At 38.0% G+C, this 27,211-nt stretch overlaps 1 protein-coding gene across 1 annotated transcript; it reads left to right on the plus strand.

Annotated features, from left to right (window-relative positions):
- The first annotated feature begins 6,145 nt into the window (after nt 1-6,145).
- LOC118001388 (nephrocan-like) lies at nt 6,146-25,416 on the plus strand. Its single transcript, XM_034991474.1, has 3 exons — nt 6,146-6,334; nt 15,036-15,937; nt 24,975-25,416. The coding sequence occupies exons 1-3, from the start codon at nt 6,146-6,148 to the stop codon at nt 25,414-25,416; spliced, it is 1,533 nt and encodes a 510-aa protein (XP_034847365.1).
- The last annotated feature ends 1,795 nt before the right edge of the window (nt 25,417-27,211 follow it).

Below are 27,211 nucleotides of genomic sequence, written 5' to 3' on the forward strand. Positions count from 1 at the left end.
GATTGCCTTATCTTGACCTACTCTAGAATTTGGAGTTGTATGTAATCTCAATTCCTGTGGAATTTGTTTTCTTAGCAATAATAAAATGTTGATACTTCTATTTGCAATTGCATTGGCAGAAACTTCCAATAACTGTTCTATGAATCATGCTTATGTGATTAAAAATTTCTAATAGAACTTAAATGTGACAGTTTTGTTTTAGGAACTTATCCCTCCGGAGTTTTGCCACAAGGTATTTCTAAGAATAAATGGGGTGGGAACTGAGGAGACTGGGAAAAAGAGAAAGTGCTAAGGATTTCTTGGTTGAGTACTGGTACTTAAGCTGTGAGGTTAGTGTAGAGTTCAAACATGTATCAGAGCGTCTTCGATTGCAAAGGCACTGTATTGAATGGCCATAGAAGACCCACTCTGGACTGGAGAGGGAGACTACCATTCATTAAACTCTACTGTGTGCCAGGCCCTGTACTAAGCTTTGCAGATTTCATTTAGCCTCTAGTAACCCCACCAGGAAAAATGAAAAGGTAAAGTAAATGATGTTGGTCGCTATAAACAGTTATATGATGAATCAAGCCAAGGAAAATCTACATTTTACTTGAGCAATGTGGATAAAGTCTTGGAATATCCTGTTCATACGTATTATTTAAATTATATTTATTCACATTTACTAACAATATGAAATTTCGAGATAGGCATAGTGAAGAAGTAAGTCTGGGCATCCCAAAGTGATTTCTGAGCCTTATTCTCCTCCTGATAATTTCTTTTATATATACATATAGAAAAACTGTTTGCCCTCTTCTTAAAACTTGAGAATTTTGGTGCAGTGATTTAGGATAAGAGAGATCAGACATCTCTTTCAGGAAACCGTCCTTTTTTCTTCTCATGTGGAGCTGTAGATACCATCACCACTTAGTTTCCTGCATACACTTGCTACACCACTCATAGTTTTTTAGAGCCCCTTAGACTGTGAGCTCCTTGCAGTGGTAACTGTATCTTACTTATCTTCGAATTCCAGGTCCTAAAGCAGAACATAGAATATGGTCGGAATGATGTAAGTATTTGTGGAATCAGTTTAATAATTAAGGTATTACAACAGTCTACTTAGGAATCTAAAAACTGTCACTTTTCAAGACATACCTTTGATACCTGCCAGAGAGCATACTTAAATGTATTTTTATATTGGCACAGGAGCTAGGAATATCTACAAAATACATGTTTGTCTTTAAAATCCAAGAAGTATTTTTTCTCAACCGAAAGAGAAAGGTTTATTTAACAATGGTCTGCTTGATTTGACTAATAATGCACCCAGTATAATTTAAACTTTGAGAATTATTTTACCTGTTCCATAGTTAAAATTTATGAGCCACTACATTTTTGTGTGGTGTACCCAAACCTAAAGACAAAACATAACAAAAAACAATTTTCAAAATCTCTATTACTACATTTTTTTTCCTTACTCAAGACCAACTACAACTGCTTTTCCACCTGTTACCTGATTTACATCCTTTATTTACCCTTTCCCACAGCTCTAGGTCTGATGCAGCATTATCTAAACCCACCATTTATCAACAATGGTATCAGAGTTTACTAATCATTGATTCTTCCTCTTTCATCCACTGTCAAGTCACTGTTTATTTCTCAGATTGTCAGCCTTTACAGATCAAACATAGACTCCCCCCTCATCAGCCCCTGTCATTTATGCTTCTTATAGATTAATTCTACGAGAGGCCCCAAACAAATGCATTCTGAACACCGTTTAACATCAGTTATCCTTTTTTTTTTTTCCACTTAGATTAAAAAGTGTAAGAATACCTTAAATCATCTCCTTAGAATTTTTATAGTCTTCCAAACAATCAGTCAGGCAACTGTAGGGAAACAATTATATAAAAGCCACGTCACAAGAGTTGTTGGAAATGGAATCTGTTTGGCCCCAGTTGATTGTAACTCACCCCTCGCCACTCAAAACTCATTTGGCTTTTGTGGCCATGGTAAGCAGAGGGGGTGAAGATGAAACGACTTTTAGAGTGGATATTCATCACTATAAAGGGGGGGTTGCCCATATTTGAGCCCCCTCTGTCTAGGGAATTCCCTACCTTTTGTAACTTGAATACGGTAAACGGAGTCTTCCTCCCATAATGAACTGAAGTTGTCTGACAAGCATACTGTCCCGACTCTGTGACTGCTGGAGCACAGGCATATAATCTGGGGTCAGCTAACCAAAATAATCCACCTGGGATTTTTACCTTGCAGACAGTGAGGCAAGGACTGGGACAGTTCCTCTTGGTAGGGAGGAGAGATGGGGCTGGGACTGGCGACATCTTTTTTCAGTAGCAGCGGGGGCCAGCAGTGGTACCCAATTTCTGGTTCAGTGGTGGAGGCCAGGGTGTCCGTGTTCCTCGGTGACACAAGATGGAAGTGTGATTTTTGCCTGGGATTCTGGCTATAGAGGCTTCCTTTTATTCTTGCCATTTCCAAATCTGGTTCCCTAGGTTTTCACAATTCTGTGTGCTACCCAATTATCCATAATTCCTTTTTCTGCTTAAATTAGCCAGAATTGTTTTTCATTGCTTGTAAGTAATAACCTGAACCTGTACAACTATCATATCCTGAGACTTCCTTTTCACCCATAGACTCGACATGCCTTAGCTCATCTCATCTATTCCTTTCTGTAGAATGGAAATTATTTCCCTTCATTTTATCTTCAGTTACAAAAGAAAAAACTGAGATTTAGAGAGGTTAAGTAGTAGAAAAATTATTTTTTGTATTACTTTAAACCGACTTTTTCTGCAACATTCCCAAGAAGGAAACAAGTTTGTTTGTTTGTTTTAAGATTTATTTATTTATTTGAGACAGAGAGAGCAAGGGTAGGGGACAGAGGGGGAGAGAGAGAATCCCAAGCAGACTCCCCGCTGAGGGCAGAGCCAATGTGGGCCTCGATCTCACGACCCTGAGATCATGATCTGAGATGAAATCAAGAGCCTGACACTCAACTAACTGAGCCACCCAGGCACCCCAAGAAGGAAACAAGTTTAAAAAGAATCATACCCATAATTTTTGATTCTTTAAAACTTCTTTTATCTCAGAAGGAGATTTTCATAAATTAAAGCCTTCTGTTTAGCTCTTGGCTGATCAGTTTTACAATAGCAATCACAAGCCAATGCTTACAAACCTATATCAGAGAAAACTTGGGTTAGTCAGTTTCTTCTCTAGAATTCAGTTTCCTGTCTATAATGGGAACTAGCCCGTGGCTTTTAATAAACCAAGGAAGGCCAATATCCATTGCATTGAGATACACATCTGTATTTATTGTGGGGTTTCTTAACAAAGGCACTGTTGACATTTTGGACTTCTTAGTTCTTTGTTGTGGGGCTGTCCTGTACATTGTAGAGTTAGTTTAGTAGCATCCCTGGCCATTACTCTCTAGATGCCTGTGATACTGTCTATCCTCTCCCAATCACAACCACCTTTTATTGTCATAGAAAATGTCTCCAGACATTGCCAAATTGACCCTAGTTGAGAATCCTTGGGTTCTAGAAAGGAACAAATGAAGGGAGGCCATTAGGGGGAATAAAGATAAAAAAAAACATGAGAAAGCAAGTCAGGGAGGATCCTGGCTTGAGAATCTAAACAAAAGACATGAATCTAATTCAATCCAAATTCAAATGCGAAGCATATTCTTTGAGGTGGCAATCTTTCTGGTGCTGAAAGATTAAACCTAGATTCTGGGCTATATTTTGAACAGTTGCTAGGTGAATCATTTGCGTTTCCATTCTTGAGAAAGACACCATGTTTCTTTACTAGGTTTCTCCTTGCCCAAAGAAGCCAAGCAATAATGATCAGATAAGGTGTTGTTAAATCTTTTTAGAGAAAAAAACAGTATGTCTCACACTTAGCCTTAGGGATCCATAAACTCAAGACCTAAAAACACAAGCTAAATGTAGGGAATTTTACAACTGTAGCCCTTCGTTAATATGGGAAGACTCCGAAAGTCTGCAGAAAGCACGCCAGGAGCTGAGTGTTTGTGGCTTCTTAGCACAACGTAACTGCAGAGGGGCCTGTCGCCTCCAGAGCAGGTGCAACAAAACATGCGTGTCCTGCAAACACCAAGGCTGTACTCTACTTTCTTTGCAGTTTATGCTATCAATAAGACTTTGCCTTCTACCTGAAAAAAAATAAAAGACTTTTCAGCTTCACTCTAAATAAATAGGCATGGTCTGGGGGAACCAATAGAGCTTTTGTTCTTCAAATCATTTTCAAACTTTTTAATGATCCAAATTATTTATATTTGTCATGTTCAAATTAGGAAACAACCTACACTTAGTAGTTAATCAAACTGGGACAATACTCTTGATGGACTCTTACGTGTTTAAATTTATATTTATGGAAACTATACAATCACATGAAAAATATAATAGTAAAAGGGGCAGAATATATAGTTGTATATGAATATGTTTACAACCTGATGAAATAATACTGTTCACAGCATAAAATAGTAACAGATAATGCCAAAATTGCAGGAAAGCTATGGAAATACCATGGAAGAAAAAAAATGTAATACAGTGTAATTTCAGGGCTCAGTCAAAGCAAAGGGTATCCTGCAGTGACCAACAGAGGATAGGAAATGGAACTCATTTCTGTGCTACATAACAGAAAAATTAGGTGTCAGCTGACGGCAGATGACAGCATAGGGTTTGGTAGGTATTTCCTTTTAAGTAACCATGCATTTACTCTTTTAGCAACACAGAAGAAAAAAAGTGTTCCATGAGTATTTCTCTTTGTTTTTTCAAAGTCTAGGCAGAGAAAAGAAACTGGAAAACTTTGATTGGGGCACAAGACTAACATTGATTTTTTTTCTCCCCTCCTTGCTCTTTTTTTCCAAATTTTCTTTTATTGAGCATGACTTTCCGATTTGAAAATTCTAAAATTTAAAAACAATAATTCTGTCACCAGACAAGAGAAATAAATGGTCAAGTTTGTTGAAAATCAGAATATTGATAGAAAAGAAATCTCTTATCTTTTCTTATCTCAGATAGTAAAAGAAAACAGAGGTAAAAAAAATCAGAAAAGAGGAGCAGACAAGTCTTTTGAGAAAAGCACACAGAAATCCTTACTCTAGAAATAGAATGAACTGATTATTAGAGCGAAGAAACTTTTGGCTTCACAGTGAAAACTGTAGCAAAGAGAGGTAGGTTGAAGAGCACATCAGAAAAGCTTTTCAATGTTAGAAAGGGTTTCTTTGGAGCAATCCACTCAGGCCAACCAGCGTGGGGAAATTCAGGTCTTCCACCGGGCAGGAGAAAGCTTTTCTGTATAATCTTTTGCTTGAAATGCTTTTAAATTCCTCAGCAGGGATGAGCCCAGCAAGTCAAAGAGCCTCAACAAAGGCGTGCCCCGGACAAATGAAGGCTTCCCTCTGCAGTGGGGCTTCAGAACACACAAGTTCCTCTGAAGAAACTAGAGGCCTTTTCTTCCATTACGACAAATAGATGAAGGTAAGGGACCCATTTTGATGTTCCATTCTCATCTGAGTCAACAGTATTTTTGAATGGCAGAAATATTGTTCAAATATGATAGTTGGGTGGATCGGGTGATAGATGAACCGAACAAGTTATCTGTGGCTATAAACCTCTCTCCTTGGTAGCGCATTGTTTCACCTAGCAATAAAATGTTACTGGAACAACAATAATAAAGAGAAAAGCTGCCCATTTCCCCGTACTGGTTAATAGGAGAAGAAAACACCTGCCTGTTGCAGGCCTGCAAAAATGGTTTTAATACAGGGTCACAGAAAATTCAAAGGTTTATAGCCCACTATAAAACAGCTCTTTGTCTTTTCCCACTAATTCCCTAGTGTCACATTTAACAAAACAAGGAAACTACAGATAGTAGAGGTGTTTGCTGATTAGCCTCCCAAGCCATAAATAACCGAGGGTTTTGCTCTCCTACAAATATTAAGGTAGCTTATCAATGTTTAAGCCCTTTGTAATTGTTGCTAACATTTTAACCCAGGCAAATTGAGAATTTTTTCTTTCCTGTCTTCTTACATTGACAGAGTACACATTCATAAGATTCTATTATCAGATTTCATGGTATAAAGAGTGAGACATCCCCCAAACACTCGTCCGCTGCCTGGGAGGCCCCATTTTGGAAGATGCATCTGCTTTACGCTTTCCTCGTTTTGCTTTCTCTTAGCTATGGTTTCCATCCTACCTGTCCCGGCCGATGTAGCTGTGAGTCCGTGTACTCGGTGCAGTGCTACAGGGTAACGGAGCTGCCATCCACTCTTCCTTCCACCACCAAGAAGCTCTACATTAGCCACAGCAAAATTCCACACCTTCAGGTAACCGTTCTACGGTCTAGTTGCCACAATCTTATTTTTTGAGGCAGGGTGAGGGGCGACCGTGGAGCTGTAAATGATCAACACTCAAAAGTGGTACTTATCAAGTTCGGGTTGTTGCACTAACTATCTGCTTGCCCTTTACTGCTGAGATGGGTGTATGCCTCTGGATATTTCTTTTTAGAGACACAGTCAAGAACCATCAGAATCTATCATTAATGATGTTTTATTTCAGTTTTTATTTTTTTAAAATGTAATTATGTTGTTGCAAAGTAGAAGTAAAGAAGTGGCTCTTTCTTAACAAAGAGAGTTTGAGAGCAAATGGCTATTTGCTGTCCCCACGATTAAGGATGAGTGCTTTCGGGGGATAAAAAGGAGTTTTGTCTGTGCCGTAGAAAGCAGGTGATCCTTAGAGCATTGTAAGACTATCAAGATGAAGCCCAGCATATGAGAATTATTTATAATGGACCCTACATACCTGCCAGGCATCAGGGGCTTTGTGGAAACATCTACGGAGGAAATACGTGTTTTTGTTTTGGCGTGTTATTGCGGTACTTGTTCTATGAACTTTTAATTTTGACTTTTTTATTTATGCCTACCTATTCAGAGTGCTGCAAAGAGTGCTATAGATTTGTCTGAATTTTATAATACAAAGGAATTTTGTTTTTGGCCTTTGATATTTTGGAAGTTATGGAGAGACAAGGGTTCTTATCCTAATTTTCCCCCTATCCAGAGATATAATCATCTTAAGCAAACAGTTAAAAAATCTCTGGGCCTTACTTTTTACCTTTGTGAAGTAAGAAGGTTGGGTTAGATTGGTGAACCCGGGCTCCTTTTACCTGTAAAATTCAATGGCTCTCTGATTTTGTCTTTACCAGTCACTGCTCTTCCCTCCTAGATCCAAACCCCAAGATAAGGAAATACATCTCTGATGCAGGTGCAGAGAGTCAGCAGGTGGATGTACTTTCCCTCCAAATAGAGACACCTTCCCCTTTCATTTGGTTAAGAAATTTGAATGTAGGTGCGCCTAAACACGGAGAGTTTAAAGTATGTGGCGTGGTATTGATTTCAAGGCTCAATATGCAAAATTGCCTAGTGGACATGTTTATTGTCCTCTTGTAATCCACTAGTGCCTAATGCCAGAGAGCAAGTCTGACCCCGTCAGGTCTTAGTATTCAAGCAGGACAGCTGGTTAAAGGGCAACGTGCTTAAATATTTGTTCTGAGGGCCTGAGATGCCAAGAGCTGAAGTATCAGCTAAGCCTGGTAATGATTCATCACTGTTGCTTGCAGCCAGTAAGATGAAATTATACCTCTCATCAAATTCAGTGATCGAATGAGCACGTTTGTCATTGGTTTACGTTCTCTGAATGGTAATACTGCCACTTCTCTGACTTTAATCCAGTTAATTGTCTCTTGGAAGGGTAGTTTCAGCAGAGAGGTTGATGAAAGACAGGATTGTTTTGTGAAGGAAATAAAAAGCTCTAAGTAATAATACATCTCTTTTAAAAACCCTTAGGTTTTAAATGACCGTATTTTAGCTGTCTTTGGTGAATATGATGTATGTTCTGCAGAATCAGGTGCCTGTATACCTTAGAATATCTTCAGATTAATAGCAATAGAAATTATATACATATGTATACACACATATATGTACACATATATACGAACACATACCGCATACGAACCATGTGTACGCCCATGGATACATACATATATCTCACAATTAAAAATGTTTCTATTACTTATTTGTATAATTTGTGTTTGTGACTGTGAATGCTGTGTTTGAGACTAGGGATAAAAGATGAAAAATACACAGTTCCTGCCCTCAAGACATGAGGGCCTTTATTATCCATTCATCTGTAAAACTGCCTACTTGTTTGAGGTGCATGCCACTGGGCTGTAACACTCCTTGTTTCTTCTTCCTTTGTCTCATACTGTGCCTCAGCCCCTTCCTCTCCTGGCTTCTGGTCTTGCTCTCCATCCCGAGTCCTGCATCTTCTTGGTGCCGTCAGCGTGCAATGTCCTAGCTCATAAGAATTCCCTGAGCTCCTGAGAAAGTATCCATCTACGCTTCCACTTCACCACAGCCATCTACTTGGTGATATCATAACCATTATACCTGAAACCCCTCCACTCAGAAATCTCGAATTCTCCCGCTCTCTGGTCATTATCTTCTTTGCTTTCAGCTGCCATACTCTACTTCTTTTGCCACCTCATGGAGACTTCTAACCCTACATCTACCCGGATAGCCGGGTGCCACTGGAGAGGATCACACAACATCTCTACACATATGTGTGTATAAATGTGTGGTTTGGAACAACCACAAATTTGTAGAAACATTGCAAATTTAAGGTCTCTGACCTCATCTGGGTCTTCAGTGTCACCCATCTGTCCTTTCAATTCTTCTTGGCCAGGCTTTCCTACATTCCATCAACATCTTCCAAAACTTCAGTACAGTTTGGGTTGTCTTCTCAATCCCTACTATCCTCATTCTCACCCATGGTTAGCCTCCCATTTTATTGACTAATTCTGACAAAACCGAGGCCATTAGTCTTGATCTCCCTCAACTCCTGCTCACTGTGGACTAACTTGTCTCCATTCAATTCTGCAAACTCTTTCCTCCAGACAGAGAGGATGAGACCTCCCTTGTTCTGCTCAAGGCAGCGTCCCACCCATGCCCTGGAGTCCATCTTCCTCACCTCTACCTGGAGCTTGCTCCATCATTCTCCCCACACCCATATTTTCAGTTGCTCTTTCCTTACTAGTGCCCTGTTCTAGCCTATAAATAGGCTTCTTTCATTACAATAAAAATAAAATTATTTGGGGGCACCTGGGTGGCTCAGCTGGTTGCGTGTCTGATTCTTGATTTCATTTCAGGTCATGATCTCAGGATCGTGGGATAGAGCCTTGCATCGGGCTCTGCACTCAGCAGGGAGTCTGCTTGAGATTTTCTCTCTCCCTCTCCCTCTCCCCACCACTTGCATTCTCTTTCTCTCTCTCTAAAAATAAGTAAATAAATCTTCAAAATAAAATAAAATAATTTTAACTCTGTGTCTCTTCCTGCTACTGCCTCTCTTTATTGGCAAAACTCTGTAAAAGGATAATCTATACTTACTGTCTCTACTTCACCTCCTATTTATTCTCTAATTCACCACTGTTTGGTTTCTACCTTCTCCATACAGTTAAAAAACTGTTCTCTTTAGTACATTGGCTCACTCCTATTTCTTGAAATTCTCACTCTTTTGCCTTCCACTTTTATGTCCTCATGATTCCTCTCTGATAGTTCTTTTCTGCCATTTTGGTAGGTTTCTTTTCTTCCATTGCCCCTTATTTTTTGGGGCTTCTCCAGGGAGTTGCAGTCCTCAGCCTTTCCATTTCTTACTATGTACAGTCTCCTTAAGTGACTTCACTTTATGTAAGGAATGATGGCTCCCATAACTGAGTTTCTAATTCATGCCTTTCCCCCATGTTTCAGACTTATCCAGCTGCCTACTGGACCTCTTCATATATGTATATCATCTCAAAATAACATGCCCCAAACTGAAGTCAATCTTTTTCCCTAAACCTGTGGTCTCTTGTCACTGGCTTCTTTCACTTAAAATAATGCCCTCAAGGTTCATCCATCTTATAGCATATTTCAGAATTTACTTCCTTTTAAAGACTAAATAATATTCCATTGTATGTATATGCCACATTTTGTTTATCCATTCATTAGTTGATGGACACTTGAGTTGTTTCTTTTTTGGGGCTATTATGCTCCAAAGAACATTCATGTACCAGTTTTTGTGTGGACATATATTTTCATCTGCCTTGGGTATATACCTAAGAGTGGAATCTCTGGGTAATATGGTAATTATGTTTCACATTTGAGGAACTGCCAGGCTGTTTTCCAAAGTGCTCCATTGTTTTGTATCCCTCGAGTAATGTGTGATGGCTCCAGTTTCTCCACATTCCTGCTAACATTTCTTATCCTTTTTTGGATTATAACCATCCTAGTGAGTGTCTGTTAGTATCTCACTATGGTTTGACTTTCATATCACTAGTGGTTAATGATGTTGAGCCTCTTTTTGTGTGCTAATTGACCATTTGCATATCCTTTTGGGGGAAAATGTCTATATGACCATCCCTTGCCCATTTTTTTAAATTGGGTTCTTTGTCTTTTCCCTATTGGGTTGTAAGAGTCCTTTTCATATTCTAAATACAAATCTCCTATCAGATCTATTATTTGAGAAAATTTTCTCCCATTCTATGGTTGTTGTTGCTGTTGTTCATTCTCTTAATGGTGTCCTTTGAAGCACAGATGTTTTTAATTTCCAGTAAGTCCCATTTACTATTCTACATGTGTGTCACTTTTGCTTTTGGTGTCGTATCCAAGATAGCTTTTACCAAACCCAAGGTCATGAAAATTTATGTCCATATTTTCTTCTAAGAGTTTTACAGTCTGGGCTCTTACATTTAGAGGACAAATAGGAGTGTCTCAATGACAGCAGTCAATTAAAAGGATTGTGCTTTCCATCTTTTGTGGAAGGAGAGAACCTACTTCAAATTCCTCCTGGGTAAGAAATACATGAACAGAGTTGATCACCAAGCGGGGCGATTATGGATTATTTTTATATTCTCTCCATACTTGTCAGGACTTTAAAAGTGTTTACAGAGAACAAGCATTGATGATCAGGAAGAAAAGTTCCAACATTGTTTTACAGACTCCTTACTGGCTTGATGCATACAGGTCTGAGGCTGTAACTATGAGGGTATTTCAGTTATCCTGTGGACATTGAACCTATAAGGATCCCAAGAAAGGTCTGTGGCCCTCTAATGCTTGCAGCAGAGGCTACCCAGAAGAAACCAGAAACAAAGCCTTTCATGAGGAAGCAGCAGGCCTTGATTCTCTGCTCTACCTCATTTTACTTGCCTTGCTTCTTTTTCACTTTTCGTATTTTAGTGTAACTTTTATCTACGTATATATTAGGTTCACTAAACTGTAAAAATGTATGGCAGGAATTGTACTTAGGGAAACTTCCTACACCTAATCATTAACACCAAGCCCTACTTGCCTTGCTTTTTAAGCAACATTGAAAAAACTCACAGCAGCCTCAAGGTTAGCTCGAGGGCAAAAGCATCTCTTTTTTTACATCTTTTGAGTACAGTTCAGCTTAGTCCAGGGAAATGGAAAAAACTGGTCTAGCAGAATTATTTTCCTTTGTCAGCTCTGTAAATTCAACTGAAAATTTGAAAATCAGTATCTTCCCCACTGTTTGTGGTGCCAGAATTTTATATTCTCCTGCTAAATGTAAGTCATGGTAGTGAGGTTAAAATAAAAATATGTGTGCTGGGGTAAGATAAATCTGGGTTGGGGGCTCAACTTTTCCACTTGCTAGCAAGACATACTTGGACCAGATATTTTACCTTCTCAGGCCTTAGTTTCCCTTTCCAAAAAGGGAATAATCGTGCTTACACACAAGATTTTATAAAGATAACCATAGTGAATACTTAGAAAATGACGGCCATTTTTCTTAAGATTTTAGTTTTACGTCATCTCTACAGCCTACGTGGGGCTCCAACTCACAACCCCAAGATCAAGAGTCCCATGCTTTTCCCACTGAGCCAGCCTGGAGCCCCAAGAAGATGGTAACCATTTTAATTAATAATAACCAAAAGTAATCTGCATTGACTGACAAAAAGAAAAAAAGAAGTGTCTCTATACTTAATAAAAGAAAACAACTGTCCATTGGATTCAGTTAAGAACATGAATTATGTTGACTGTTTAGGCCAGTCTGTACGTTTGACGAATAGAAATGAAGACAAATTGAAGCTCTGATACTACACCTTATTTGTCTCGTCCCCAAATAAATTGCCCATTCAGGTCCATGTCACCCCTGAGACTTGTTGCATACTCAGCAATCTTTTAGGGTTTGTGGTCACTCAGATAAAAGTGGAACTATTAATAGCACCAAGTTCTTATGGAAGATCAGCAATCTAAGAAGTGAAGATCTATGTCTAGAGTCCTTTCTGACTTTATATGCAAGAAAGCCTAGAAAGGGCACATAGAAATGAAAAGTCTACTAAAGAAGAGTCTTGGGCAGGTCTTTTTAATTTTGGGTGGGGGGGCTGAAATTCCTCATCCCTTAAATGGGAGATTTGAACTAGATAATCTCTAAAATTTCTGCTTTTCTAAATCTCTATAATTTGCGTCTAGATTTTGTCTTTTTTGAAAAACATTAATTGTAGACCAGATGCAATAGAAAATGGTAAGTTGAGGAGAAAGAGTTTAGAGTTTAGAGTTCAGTCTGTTTAGAGTCCAACAGACCTTGTTGAAATTCTCAAGTCTCTCAAGTTTGATAATAGCAAACTTGAAGGGTTATTAGAAGAATTAGTGATAATGTATTGTTAATAAACAAAATTCAACTGAGTACATTTGAAGATCTAATAAATAAGCGATTCATGAATCAGGCAGCATCTCATCTAGCAGGCAGAGAGATGTTCCCAGAAGCTGTACCCAATGGGAGGACTTATAGGCAGGAGGGTGGAGCAAGGAAGTTATAGACAAATCAGTAAGTAAGGATGGTTTCAGGTCCCGTCAAGTTCCTTGTGGGAAGAAGAGATGGGCAGGGTTTTTAATCATGATTATATGTCACTAATGCTGATCAGGAAATTTCAGGTTGACTGTTAAAAGGTCACATTCTTAGGAGCGGTTATAACTGTAATTAAGTCTTGGTTTGCTGTCACAGGTGGGGGCAAATGACTCCATTTGGGGCTTGTGTTTTTTTCTTTTTTAACAATATAAAAAAAGCACTTGGCACTTGTAGATATTCAAGTGCAAGAAAAAATTACTATTATAATTGGGACTAGGACTAATTAATACATCTGATTAATAATTAAGAAAATATCACATATTAGCAGCAATATACAAACCAAGGTAACTGCCAAAACTATTACAATTAAAAACATCTGTTTATGGAAATTTTAACATAAGATTCTTCTAACGAGTATCATATTAGGAGAAGCTTTAAAATATGCCACAATTCACATCACATGTCCTCCTAGAATATAAGTACCTATAATAAATATGTGATGCAAAATTAACCCACCTTGAGGGTGTTAACCACGCATTGGTATTACAAAAGGGCTCAACTGCATAATTAAATCAAACATTTAAAAACTGTAGATAGTAAGACATTAAATTGTGCGTTGAAAAACATTTTTTTAAAGATTTTATTTATTTATTTGAGAGAGAGAGAGCACAAGCAGGGGGAGCATCAGGCAGAGGGAGAGGGAGAAGCAGGCTCCCCGTAGAGCAGGGAGCCCAATGCGGGCTCAATCCTAGGACCCCAGGATCATGACCTGAGCTGATGGCAGATGCTTAACCAACTGAGTCATCCAGGTGCCCCATGCTTTGAAAATTTTAACTCAGTTGAATTCTAAAGCAGGTTGAAAATTCTGTGAATCTTTATCAAGCTGAAGAAAACCTGGAACAATTCCTCTTTCTGCCTAGAGATGATCTTACTCTGAGAACAAAATACCAAGGATTACATCAACCTGAGAAGACATAGATGGCAAGGTAGGAGGTTGACAGATAGGTGGAAAGATAGGAGTACTTGAACTTGCAAACCACGGAGAAAGTATATCAGATTTGATCATTTCTAAAATCTAGGAGAGGAGTAGCACGAATGGAATCTTTGCTTTACAGACATGGAAACACATGTATCCTGTTTGTTTCTTCATGGATCTTTTTCATCAGTGAATGCAAATTGAGGGGTAGGGAATAGGGAGGCTAGGCTAGTTTTTCCAACTATAATATAGTTGAAAAATGTTTCTCTGATAGGCCCATCCTAGTGATAGCAGTGTCTATGACATTTAAAATTTTTACTTTTAATGCTTAAAATTTTTTAAATGTAATTTGTAACTTAAAATGTAAACAATGCAAAAGGAAGATAATGAAAATCTCTTATAACTTTACATTGTAGAGTTAACAACTGCTAATAGTTTGGTGAAAGATTTCCAGATTGTTCCCATTCTGGACTATTATAAGATGATGCCAACAAAGAACATCCTATTGTATAAATCATTGTGCAACTTGTAAGTACTTCTGGCTAGAAATAAACTTGCTGGGTCAGAGAATATGCACCAAAAGTTAGCTAATATTATGTCCACCAATAGTGTGTGAAAGAGCTCAATGTATTTTTGATATCTTACACTGTTAGCAATCATAAATAAAAAATAGTCAGGACCTGGGGCGCCAGGCTGGCTCAGTCAGTGGAGATGCAACTCTTGAACTCAGTGTTGTGAGTTTGAGCCCTATGTTGGGTGTGGAGATTACTTAAAAATAAAATCTTTAAAAAAAATAGTCATGGGGGCTCCTGGGTGGCTCAGTCAATTAAGCGTCTGCCTTCGGCTTAGGTAGGTCATGATCTCAGGGTCCTGAAATTGAGCCCCGTGTCAGGCTTCCTGCTCAGTGGAGAATCTGCTTCTCCCTCTCCTTCTCCCACTGCCTCTCCCCCCCACTCATGCTTGCTCTGTCTCTTATTGTCTCTCTCAAAAAAAAAAAAAAAGTCAAGACCTGATTTTCCAAGAGATAATTTTAAATAGATCCTGAAGAGAAATCTGAAGTATCATTAGTATTGAATGATAATGTGTATTTTTTCCACAATAATCTTAATTTACTGCTTTTCTCTCTTTGTGACCCATCCCTGCCTTTTTTATAGATGTCTAGCTTCACCCAAATGTTGGCTTTAGAAGATTTTATTCTGCTGGCCAGTGGAACAGAGTCAGTAGAAAATGACACTTTCAAAACTCTGAGTACCTTGAAGACCTTGGAACTCTGCAAAAATAAGTTAAGACAAGTCCCCAGGATTCTCCCAGCCGGTCTTGAAGTGTTAAAACTAAATGACAATTCAATATATGTCCTACACGGATCCGATTTTGAAGGACTAAAGAAATTAAAAATCCTTGAGCTTAAAAACAATCTGATCTCTTCTCTGTCTCCCAGCACGCTCTCCTCTCTTGTCAGTTTGCAGAGTTTGATGTTAGATGACAACAATATTGAATCTGTAGCTGGACCACTGGCCCTTCCCCACCTGAAACGCCTGAGCATGGAGAATAACAGACTCCATCTTGTACCAGCTAGTTTCTTCACTTCTCTACAGTCTTTGCAATTTCTCAGCTTCAGTGGTAACTTTCTGACTAAAATTCCTATTAATCTGCCCAAATCTCTGCTCTCTTTAAAAATGGAGAGAAACCAGCTCAAAGTGGTAAGTTTTCGAGATCTGAAACACTTGGACCATCTCTCCCATCTTTATTTGTCAGAAAACTCACTCTCCTCCATTGATGGGGCGCAGATACTTGCCAATTTAACTACTCTTGAGTTGTCCCAAAACCAGGTTCAAATGTTGCCCCTCAGACTCCCAGCAAGGCTACAAAAACTCGACATTAGCAATAACCTGATTCAGAGAGTAACGGCGCAAGACTTCCACGACCTCCGAGACTTGAAACACTTGTTCCTGGACAACAACACTGTTAGCTTGTTCGAAGCTGGAGCCCTGCAGATGTGCTCCCAGCTCTCCAACCTGGCCTTGGAGCAGAACCTGCTGTTGTCTATACCGCTAAGGTGAGGGGGAGTTATTATTTATGGTGACCACTTTAAACGTTTTCTGAGGATCGGGGCAATGAAGCCCATTAGACAAGCAAGAAAAAATAGAGCAAACGTAAATGATCTGATCAAGGCTGTCCTAGGACTCAAGTGTAGAGATTGTAGACAGGGTTTTGGAATCTCCAGTCCTCTAACTAAATCCTGCACTAACTTAATTTATCTTGCCTGTCAGATAAGACACCAACAGGTGAGATCTATGCTTGAAAATAGGCAATGCCGCTTTGGTGAAGTATGCTAACACACATAATGTGGGGATCTTTCTTGTAAAAGTGTGTTTTGGTTTTTAAGCATGTAGCCTGGGACCCAGCAACCGGCAGACTGGGTACATGCTTAGCCACTAGCCAAACAAGGATACGGAAGAGAAATGAAGGGGAAATGTAGTAAGATGTTTATATTTTTAAAAGCATTGAAATAGTAGTTATGACAAAAATCACAAGTGTATAATCTGATCTTGTATTTATTTTGAATTATGTATTTGGAGGCCTCGTATGCTTCTCAGCACTGCAATCTTTAAAGGACTTTAACACAGCTCTGCTTATTTCTCTGTGTGTCTGCCTGTGGGTATGTGAGTCCATTTGGGTTGGTCTCACCTTGTGTTTTTGGTTGTCTCTCTCATAAACACATGCATATGCACACACACGCACAGGTACACAGACACGCACCCTCACACTCTGACATTTAATTTCTCTTTCCAAATATCCCTCTCTCTGTGCCCAACCCACTGTCCTGTTCCCTCACCCAGTCATCATTGATAACTAATGTACATGTTGACATTAACTGATCCTTTTTTAGGTAAACCTTATTCCATGTCCTACATGTATGAAGTAGATAAATTAAAAAACGGTAGAAGAATAAAGCCCTATTATTCTCTTAGAAAACGTTAATTATACATGCCTATCAGTGGATTCATTTTCCTTTTGGTGCTTTATGGGGAAAAGATGGCACTTTGCTCTGTTGACTATCATTATCAAATTGCTCATAATTAGCATATCAACTTCTGGCTTTTGTAGAATCCTATGACACTCAATTTACTTATTTTCATTTTGTTATCAATGAGAAAGGGAAAAATTATCTTTGATATGTACAAATGTTCATTTTTTCTAGTTGAAAAAAAGATATTTTATTATACAGTATGGTAAGTGTACCCAATGCAAAACACCAGAAGTGATTTTTATAATGGAAATCAGTATTTTAAAAGATATATTGAGGGTTATTTGAAATTAATCAATTTTTTAATGCATAAGCATGTGCATACAATTAATGTACTTTACCAGGCACTTGGGATATCAGTGCAATAAAAAAACAAAACTTCTTGTTCTATACAGCTTAAATTCCAGCAGGGAAATGGTAATAATAAACAGAATGTGTAAGTATTTAACATCGAGATGGTGTTAGGTGTTATAGTTAGCAACAACAAAAAAGGGCAGGATTACCAGGTTCAGGAGAGTTGGGGTGGCTGGTTGCAATTTTAAATAGGGTAAACATGGTAACTCTCATGAAAATGTAAGCTTTGAGCAGAAACTGGAAGGAGGTGAGAGATTTAGCTGTGAAGCTGTTTGGCGGTGCGGGGAGTATTCTAGACAGAACAGCCAATACAAAGGCCTTAAGGCAAAAAACATGCCTTCAGTGTTTCAAGACTCTAATACTTGTCATTTCAGTAATTTCTCTACTATGTTTCAAGTCTTATTTTCTATCACTGTATACCCATACTCCAAGAAAAATAATCGTGTATAGAATAAAAACTCATAAAACAGGTTGGGTAGTGACTGTTATTATCAAGGATTCTCAATGGGCTGCGAGAACCTTGGCAAAATTGGGAACGCAGTGGACTTCTCTATTCCGGTGGCTTTTAGAAAGCATTCGGTTGAGTAATCCTGCTAAGTTTAATGAGTGAAAAGTAGCTTAATTATTTACTCCTGCCAGGGCATTTGTGTGCTTTAATAAGTGACTACAGAAAGCACAATGCTTTTGCCAAATGGAGTGTATAATAGAATTGCAAGCCTGAGCTAGCCATAATTCTCAAATCTGACTCCACATTACAATTATCTGGAGAAATTTGAAAAAAGCATACTTATGCCCAGACCTCTCTTCAAAGCAGTTAAAACAGACACTCCAGGATTTGTGCCCAGGCATCAGTATTTGTAAAAAGCTCCCCAGATGAATTTAATGTGCAGCCAAGGTGGAGAAGTAATGGGCAAGAACAACGAGCAAGGGACATGAGATGAGAGTGGGCTTTTCCTGTGAGGCTTAAATTAAGCAGCACAACTGTCTGTTCTGTCAAAGAACTTGGCCAGCTATGAGAGCAATGTGTTCCCTGTAGAAAGTGATTTTTAAATTCCTCATCAAATCCCCCTCCCACTTTCCAGCTTTTCTCTGAATTGGAAACTGGGAATGGTCCAGAAAAGTTTTTCTGTGATTTTCCTCCCATAAAGCATTAAAACACAATACTGTTTTTTATTTTTAATTGTTAAGACTTTTATTTATGAGCTCAAAACAGTACACTTTTATTTGCATGGGTCTTATTCATACACAAAATTGTACTTTAAAATTCAGTTTCCTATTAATAAACTATAAACATGGCAACCTATCCCTTGCCACTTGCTAACCTAACCTAACTTGTTGCTAGTTGCTGTGTATCCTACCACAAATCACAAATCCCTTCTTTTGCCTACCATTCTCCGTTCTACATTTCACCAAGGAAATAATAGTAGATGGTTTTAGGTACACATATATTCAAATATCTACTACATTTGCCTCAATGTACTAATGGAGATAGAAAATAATACCTAGTATCAAGTACTGACTTAATTAAGTACTGACTTCACCCAGCAGTGAATTTATATTCATGTGTTATTCCTCATTACTTCTTACAACAATCCTATGAATGTAGGCACATTTTTTAACTATTATTTTATGGATTAGAACATTAATGTATCAAGGAGATATCAAGAAACTTCTTAAAATCAGATCATCAGTAAGTGGGGGAGTCAGAATTAAGCACAGTAGTCTAACTGCAGAGCCAGGGAATTTTAGCCACCACATGATCACCTGCCTCTGAGATGTACTCTGCTATAAACACTAGACTACTTAAAAACTTAGAACACCCAAGACCGGGCTCTCACTTTTGCTGTTTCATTCTTATTTCACCAATCTGCAGTTCAGTGAACAACTATAAGTTACATCATCTTTTCTTTATCCACAATTTGGATAATTCAAATCCAGAATAGCTTTCTACAACCTAACGCTGGCGTAACACTTCATCTTACTTATACTCAGGTGCCATCTACTGGTAACACGGGGTGTACCCCTTTTTACTCTAAAAAGCCACAGACCCAAAGAACAAGTAGCATTTTTAGAAGCAGGTTTGTCTTAAAATCAGGGATACCTTTCTCTATAAATCAGACTTATAAAGACAAATTATATCAAAGCCATAAATGACTGCCCTAAGTTCACAAAACCAGGATATTGGTGATTTCCTTACAATGTCATTTTGGTTATAACGCCCATCGAAACACGAAAGAAAAAAAAAGGAAGAAATTTGTACCTACAAATTTTGGCTCTGCAGCCTAGAACTGATCATCATATTTGCTTTAAAGGAAACTTGGCTTTCTCATTTTCATTAGCTAACATTTATTATGTGATTTCTGTGTACTGGGCACTTCCAACTATAGGGAGGAAAATCAGAGCTTTAAGCTAAATAACTTTAAGCTTTAAGCTAAATAACTTACCTGAAGCCACGAACTGGAAAATAGAATGGCCAAAGTAAGAACTCAAGTCTTAATTAGTAGACTTAACTCTCTGATTTACCTTATCATATCTTTCCTCACTTGTTCTCCCTTGTACTTGCAAGGGTAATAGAATCTTGCTTCCTGCCATACCATCTGTAAATAGTCCATCTTTCCTTGCAAAACAAAACAACAAAAAACAAAACAACAAAAAAACAAATGCTATACATAAGATTTTTCTGTATAACTTTTAGGGATGTACCTTATATCAATTGGTTTGTGCACAAAATTACATTGTCTTGGGGACAATTTAACTATCAAATTTTTAAAATGTATGAAGTGATTTGCCCTGGTAAATTAATCTACATTTTAAGGTAAATTTTATTGCAACTAAGGAGAAGTCACTTTAAATAAATAAGACTATAAAATACTCAAAAGCACAAATACTTCTATAGGTATATGCACTGTATAGCTTAGGATACAAATATGAAGTATATAATCATCAGATGACTGGGACCACAACAATAAATTTCACTGACTACTAAAAAGCATGAATGTACATTCAGTGCATTCACACTCTATGAAAATAGCATCCGAATGGTTCTTTCAAGGGCCTTTTTTTCCCCTATAAAACTTTCCCCCTTCTTATACTTCACAAACAGAATAGCACTTAATATGGAGCTGTTGAGTAGCAGAAAAATTTTCAGATTCACAATTGTGATTCTTTTTTACTTTTTATCAATAGGCATTAGCATGACATTTTCCAAATTGGTATCCACAGTTAAAAAAAGTTTTTTTCCTGATTATAAAGCAATACCCATTCAAGGTTGAAAACTTAGTGTGCTGAAAAATGATAATTCATCCATAATTGCTCACCTAGAGCCCATGTCTAGACATAATTTTTTTTATGTACTTGTGATCATTCAATTTTGGTTTTTTTGTTTTCTATTTAACATTATAGAGGATTTTTCTTTCTTTTTTCCACTTTTTCCAAGTATTACAATGGACCCTAGGGATCTTAATCTATTTGGTGTGTTACAATCATTTAAAGTTGCTAGTCTCTTTTGATTCCCAAATTGTTCCAGATTCGTCTAGTGAGAGCCTCTCCAAGCTGGTCCCTGTGTTCACGAGTCATGATTCCATTAGTTCTCTTTTTCAAAAATTGCGGTAAAATACACATAAAATTTACTTAACCATTTTTAACTGTACAATGCAATATTGTTAAGTACCTTCATAGCGTTGTGCAATTGCTCTCTGGGACTTTTCATTTTGCAAAACTGAAACTCCATACTCATTAAACAACTTCCCATTTCCTCCTCCCCCAGCCCCTGACAACCACTATTATACTTTCTGTTTCTATGAATTTGATTATTCTAGATATGTCATATAAATGGAATTATAGTAGTTGTCTTTTTCGTGACAGGCTTTTTTCACTTAGCATAATGTCCTCAAGGTTTATCCATGTTGTAGCATGTACCAGAATTTCCTTCCTTTTTAAGGCTAAGTATTCCATTGTATGTACCTATTGTATCTTGCTTATCCATTCATCCGTCAGTGGACACTCGGATTGCTTCCACATTTTAGCTATTGTGAATTCAATATGGGTGTACAACATGTAAATAATGTGTAATATTATTTAATATGTAAATACCTCTATGAGACCAATCATGCTTTCAATTCTTCTGTGTATACACCCAGAAATGGAATTGCTGGATCATGCGGTAATTCTATTTTTAATTTTTTGAGGAAGCACCTCATACCATTTTCCATAGCGCCTGTATCATTTTACATTCCCACCGACAGCACACGAGGCTCCTAATTTCTCCATATCCTCATCAACACTTACTATTTTCTGGATTTTTCATAACAGCCATCCTGATGGATGTCCCATTAATCTTTGAACATGCTATTGCATTCTGATTCAGATGTTCTGGCTCACCTTGCCCCAGACATGGAATCAGTCATTTCTCTAAGAAGCCTTGCTTCTTTAAGTGGAAACTGGAATTCTGAAATTAAGATCTGGGTGCTCAGTGAGCTTAGGCTATTGGAGAAGCATTGCTATTAGGGTGTAATATTACTTCTAGATTCTTCCAGTATGCACAACTAGAAAAATATTTTTTTAAGTGATGAATTCACATTATCTCCAGTTCATATTTAACATTAGAGGGTTTTTCTTATTTTATATTTGTATCTTTTCTTTTACAATGAAATCTTGGTTCTTAATATATGAATATATTTACTTATTTGTTTTGTCTTATTCATTAAAAAGATTTCAAATTTCATTTCTAACAGCAGTATGAATAATAAACGTGGTGAGAGAAATTTCCTTGCAGATCCTTTTGTCCTTAGTCTCTAAGGCTTAGACACATCCATTAAGGATATTCAGTCAGAGTACTTTTTCTTTCCTTTATTTGGTTATATACCAACATTACCATTTGATTAATTAATTAGATATGTTTGTTTCTGTTTGTGCTCGATTTGGGGGCTTGATTCTGTTTTATCTTAATTGTTTTGTGAACATGTAAACCATTAACATGATTCAAAAGTTAAAACCATATGCACACACTTCCTATAAGTAACCATTTTTATTCACTTCTGGGTTATCATTCTTTTTTTTACCCAATATAAGCAAATATATGCACATGTATTCTCATTTCCCTCTTACACAAAAACTGACATACTATACATATTATTCCACTTCTTGCTTTTTTCCCTTTAACAATACCTTCTGGAAATCATTTTATGATAATTCTTAGGGACAAACCCCTTTCTTCTTTAAGACTGCATAGTAGTTTTTTACTGTTGTACTAGGTCGTTTCCAATCTTTTGCTATTATAAATAATACCATAATAAATGCACATATGCTGTTTTATATTTGTTGAGTCATATCTTCAGAGTATATTCCTAGAAATGAGATGGCTGAGTGGAAGGGTAAATGCACAAGTTATTTCATTAGACTTTGCTAAATTCTCCTCCATAGGGGCCATGCCATTTTAGTGTCCCACCAAGTGATGTGTGAGAATGTCTGTTTCTTCACAGCTTTGCCCAAAGAATGTAATCCTTAATGCTAAGGATTAAGATCTTTTTTTTTTTTTTTTTTTTTACCAATCTGGTAGGTGAGAAATGGCATCTCTGTGTGGTTTTATTTTTCATTTCTCTTATTCTGGGTATGCTTGAAGACTTAAGGGTTTTGCTTTCCTGTTTATGCGGACTTCCATTCATGCCTTTTGCCCATTTTTCAGTCTCATTTTAAAACCTTTTCTTCTTACCTTTTAAAAGTCCTTTACATATTAGGGAGATTAGCTCTTTGGGTTATAAGGTGCAGATATTTCCCCCAGTTTATCATTTATCTTTTGACTTTGCATATGTCTTTTGCCATACACCATTTCTTTTTTTATTATTATTTTAAATGTAGTTGATTCACTGATCTTTTATAACTTCTGCATTTTCTTTTTTTTTTAAGATTTTATTTATTTATTTGACAGAGAGAGAGAGACAGAGAGAGAGGGAACACAAGCAGGGGGAGTGGGAGAGGCAGAAGCAGGCTTCCTGCCGAGCAGGGAGCCTGATGCAGGGCTCTATCCCAGGACCCTGGGATCATGACCTGACCCGAAGGCAGACGCCCAACGACTGAGCCACCCAGGTGCTGCTATAGCTTCTGCATTTTCAAGTCATAGTTAGAAAAGCTTTCTCATAGAATTAGTATTTTAAAAATTATTTAAATATATGATTTTTATTGTCACATAAATCTATTATCTCTTAATTTCCATATTAAGAGACATTAGTCTTTATCCTTTTTTCTGTTATAAATATAATTAAATATGTGACAAACATATTATCAATAAATCTCTATTTTCTTCTACTATTTTCTAGGGTTGAAAGGCATGATGTTATTTAAATTTGGTATGTGTTACCTAATTGTTTGCAAGGTGGTATCAAGTTACACTCCCACCAACAGAATTTAAGTTCTTACCTCACAACACCTTCAGCAACAATAAATTTTTTTTATTCTTATGTTAATCCCCTACATTACATCATTAGTTTTAGATGTAGTGTTCCATGATTCATTGTTTGTGCATAACACCCAGTGCTCCATGCAGAATGTGCCCTCCTCAATACCCACCACCAGGCTAACCCATCCTCCCACCCCCCTCCCCTCTAGAACCCTCAGTTTGTTTTTCAGAGTCCATCGTCTCTCATGGTTCGTCTACCCCTCCGATTTCCCCCGCTTCATTCTTCCCCTCCTGCTACCTTCTTCTTCTTCTTCTTTTTTTTTTTTCTTAACATATATTGCATTATTTGTTTCAGAGGTACAGATCTGAGATTCAACAGTCTTGCACAATTCACAGCACTTACCAGAGCACATACCCTCCCCAGTGTCTATCACCCAGTCACCCCCAGCAACAATAAATTTTAAAAATTAAAACCAAAACCATGTTCTAACTTCATACATAAAACATTGCATCATTTTTTCATTGCCTTTTATATTTCATGAAGAACCACACTTTTTTTTTTTTTAAGATTTTATTTATTTATTCATGAAACAGGGGGAGAGAGAGAGACACAGAGACAGAGAGAAGCAGGCTCCCCGCCGAGCAGGGAGCCCTATGCGGGACTCGATTCCAGGACCCCGGGATCATGACCTGAGCCGAAAGCAGACGCTTAACCATCTGAGCCACCCAGGCATCCAAGAACCACACTTTTTTAAAAAAAGATTTTATTTATTTATTTTACAGAGAGAGACACAACGAGAGAGGGAACACAAGCAGGGGGAGTGAGAGAGGGAGAAGCAGGCTTCCCGCTGAGCAGGGAGCCTGATGTGGGGCTCGATCCCAGGACCATGGGATCATGACCTGAGTGGAAGGCAGACACTTAAGGACTGAGCTACCTAGGTGCCCCAAGAACCACACTTTTTCATGTTTTTATTCCATACTCTTACTTCTCCTATAAATTATGGACTCATGGCCTTTTCCAAGTAAAAATTGGCAACTTTTTTCTTATTGATTTGTTTACATGATCCTGTTTGACAAGACAAGAAATGAGTCTTATGGCTAGGAACCAGAAGACTCAGAGGGTTAGAAGACAAGACCTATGAGAAAGGTTAAAGACCCATACATAAGACTTAATTTTTCAAAACGGAGCTTGTTTTCTAGCTTCCACCAGGACACGATGGTACAGAAAAGGCTGGTGTTGCTCATTCTGAGTTGCGTTGGTAGATATGGAATGGTGGTCATGGCTTCCTCTCCCATCCTGTTTCCATGCTTTTGCAGGCTTCCAGGGACCTTAGCCAGGCTGGACCTAAAAGGCAATGCCATCCAGAATATTGCTGAGATGGAACTCAAGGATCTAAAGCAGCTTCAGGTTCTAAACCTTAGGAACAACAAGATTTCTGCTTTAGACCTCAAAGTCTTGGAGGGGTTGCCTCGCCTCAGACACCTGTATCTGGATGGAAATCCGTGGAATTGCACCTGTAGTCTCGTAAGAGTGAGGGAGATCCTGAAGGCCAAGGGCACGGATGTGAGGGGAGGACAATGTGCTGCACCAGCTGAACGACAAGGGGAGAGCTGGATGTCCTCCAAGAAGATCATGAGACAATGTGAGCATCACTTACATCTGACTGAGAAAAACAAAGAGACCAAAAAGAAATCAAAACCGGAAGAACACTCCAGAATCAACATGGATGATGATTATTATGATTATGAAATAGATTAAGTATGGGCTTTGTTTACAGTTTAGAAAAGGTTTTTTTTTTTTTTTTTAAATAGACTTCATTTTAGAGCAGTTTTAGGTTCATAGCAAAATTGAGAGTAAGATTACCTCCTACTTCCACACATGCATGACCTCCCCGATTGCTACATCCCCCTCCAGAGTGGGACATTTATTACAATTGAAGAACCTGCATTGACACATCATCATCCCCTAAAGTCCATGGTTTACACTAGGGTTCTCTCTTGGTGCTGTACATTCTGGGGATTTGGACAAATGTTTGATGACATGTATCTATCATTATGGTACCACACAGAGTAGTTTCACTGCTTTAAAAATGCTCTGTGCTCCAGAAAAAGTTTTATAGTGTTCAATCTCTTAAACAGAAATATTCAATAAATTTAGATATGCAAGACTCTTTTTGTAAGTTTTTTTTTTTTTTTTTTTTTTAAGAATGAAATGAGAGTTAAGATAAGTTGAGGTGGGGGAGGAAAGGGGAAAGGGACAGTGGTAAAAAGTGGTAAAAAGATATGAGATTCCTTCCACTTAATTTGTGTTTTATACTGAAATCTACACAAATAAAGATGCCAAATAAAACTGCCATCTGGTTCACTTCCTGCAAATAAAGTAGTTCATTTTATCACATAAGGTGATGACTTTTGCGTATGAAGCTGGTGACGGCAGGCCTACACTACAGGCTTTTGACTAAGCAATAGGAACAGATTCCAGCTTAAGCAAGAAAGAAAGTATTGGAAAGACTGGGAATAGCTCACAGAATCAAAGGAAAAGCTGAAGAATCTGGAAAGAACAGGGATCAGAACTGCTCCAGGGCCCTGAGCAGAAGGGCATAATGGAGAGGCCCTCAGCTTCTTCAAGGCTCTCTGTGCAGAATAAAGAGCTCCTTCTATTATCAGTGTTATCTTCTCCACATTCATATCCTCAGAAGGAGAGGCCAGTTGGCCTAAGTCGGGTCATATGTTCACCCTTGGCTAAGGGACAGTAGGTCTTGTTTGACAGTCTGACCAAGACCAAGGGTAAACCAAAAAGGAAGTGTAAACTGGCACCTTATATACTGTGGATGTCCTTACAATGGACTTCCTGAAAAGAGTTGTATTCTGAGTTCCATCTGGGGTTCCTTGAGTGGACGACAATCCCCACACTCCCTTCCTTTTGATGAACTGCATGCTTTTGAGAGTTGCCTGTCTGGGGATAGAGGTGTGACTGTAAAATAATTTTTTTCTATCAATCTACTTATAAATATCATCTACTAGCATATAAATCTGAAACCCCATCTAAATTGGCTCCCTTTCTAATTAGTAAGACTTATCTGCTGCAGTATTTATTTTAGAAAGTTTTCCATCAAAATGCTCCTAAAGGCAAAGAAAGTAAATAATAGAGATTGAGCAGATGAGTTAATATGCCCACCAGAAGCTTGAACTTTCTCTCCAGGGTTGTGTTTTCAAATTTTATGCAGAATTTGTATTACTTGTTTTATATCCACATTTTCTTCTCCCAAAATCTTTATGAAATGGACATCCCTTGGAAAAGAGCCTGATTGTTACTGTGGCTGCTAGCACTCCTTGGCACACTGACAGGTATCTCAACTACATAAAGCATGGAAGTACAGAAATAAGGGAACTCGTACATGATTTTTCTTGTTATTGTGTGGGTTTCAACTCTTGTAATGTGTCAGACCTACCATTCTAAGAAAAACCAATGATTGGTGATATGTAATAATTTACACCCACTGCCATTTTCTGGGTATTAATAGTCAGAATTCCCAAGCTATGAGGGCCTTGAG

The sequence above is a fragment of the Mirounga leonina genome, unplaced genomic scaffold (assembly GCF_011800145.1).
Source record: "Mirounga leonina isolate KUSES-001 unplaced genomic scaffold, KU_Mleo_1.0 Mir_53, whole genome shotgun sequence".
NCBI lineage: Eukaryota > Metazoa > Chordata > Mammalia > Carnivora > Phocidae > Mirounga > Mirounga leonina.

Coding starts and splice junctions, on each gene's coding strand:
- LOC118001388 (XM_034991474.1), top strand. CDS start 6,146: ATGCATCTGCTTTACGCTTTCCTCGTTTTGCTTTCTCTTAGCTATGGT. Junction 6,335..15,035: donor GCAAAATTCCACACCTTCAG/GTAACCGTTCTA, acceptor CCTTTTTTATAG/ATGTCTAGCTTCACCCAAAT. Junction 15,938..24,974: donor CTGTTGTCTATACCGCTAAG/GTGAGGGGGAGT, acceptor ATGCTTTTGCAG/GCTTCCAGGGACCTTAGCCA.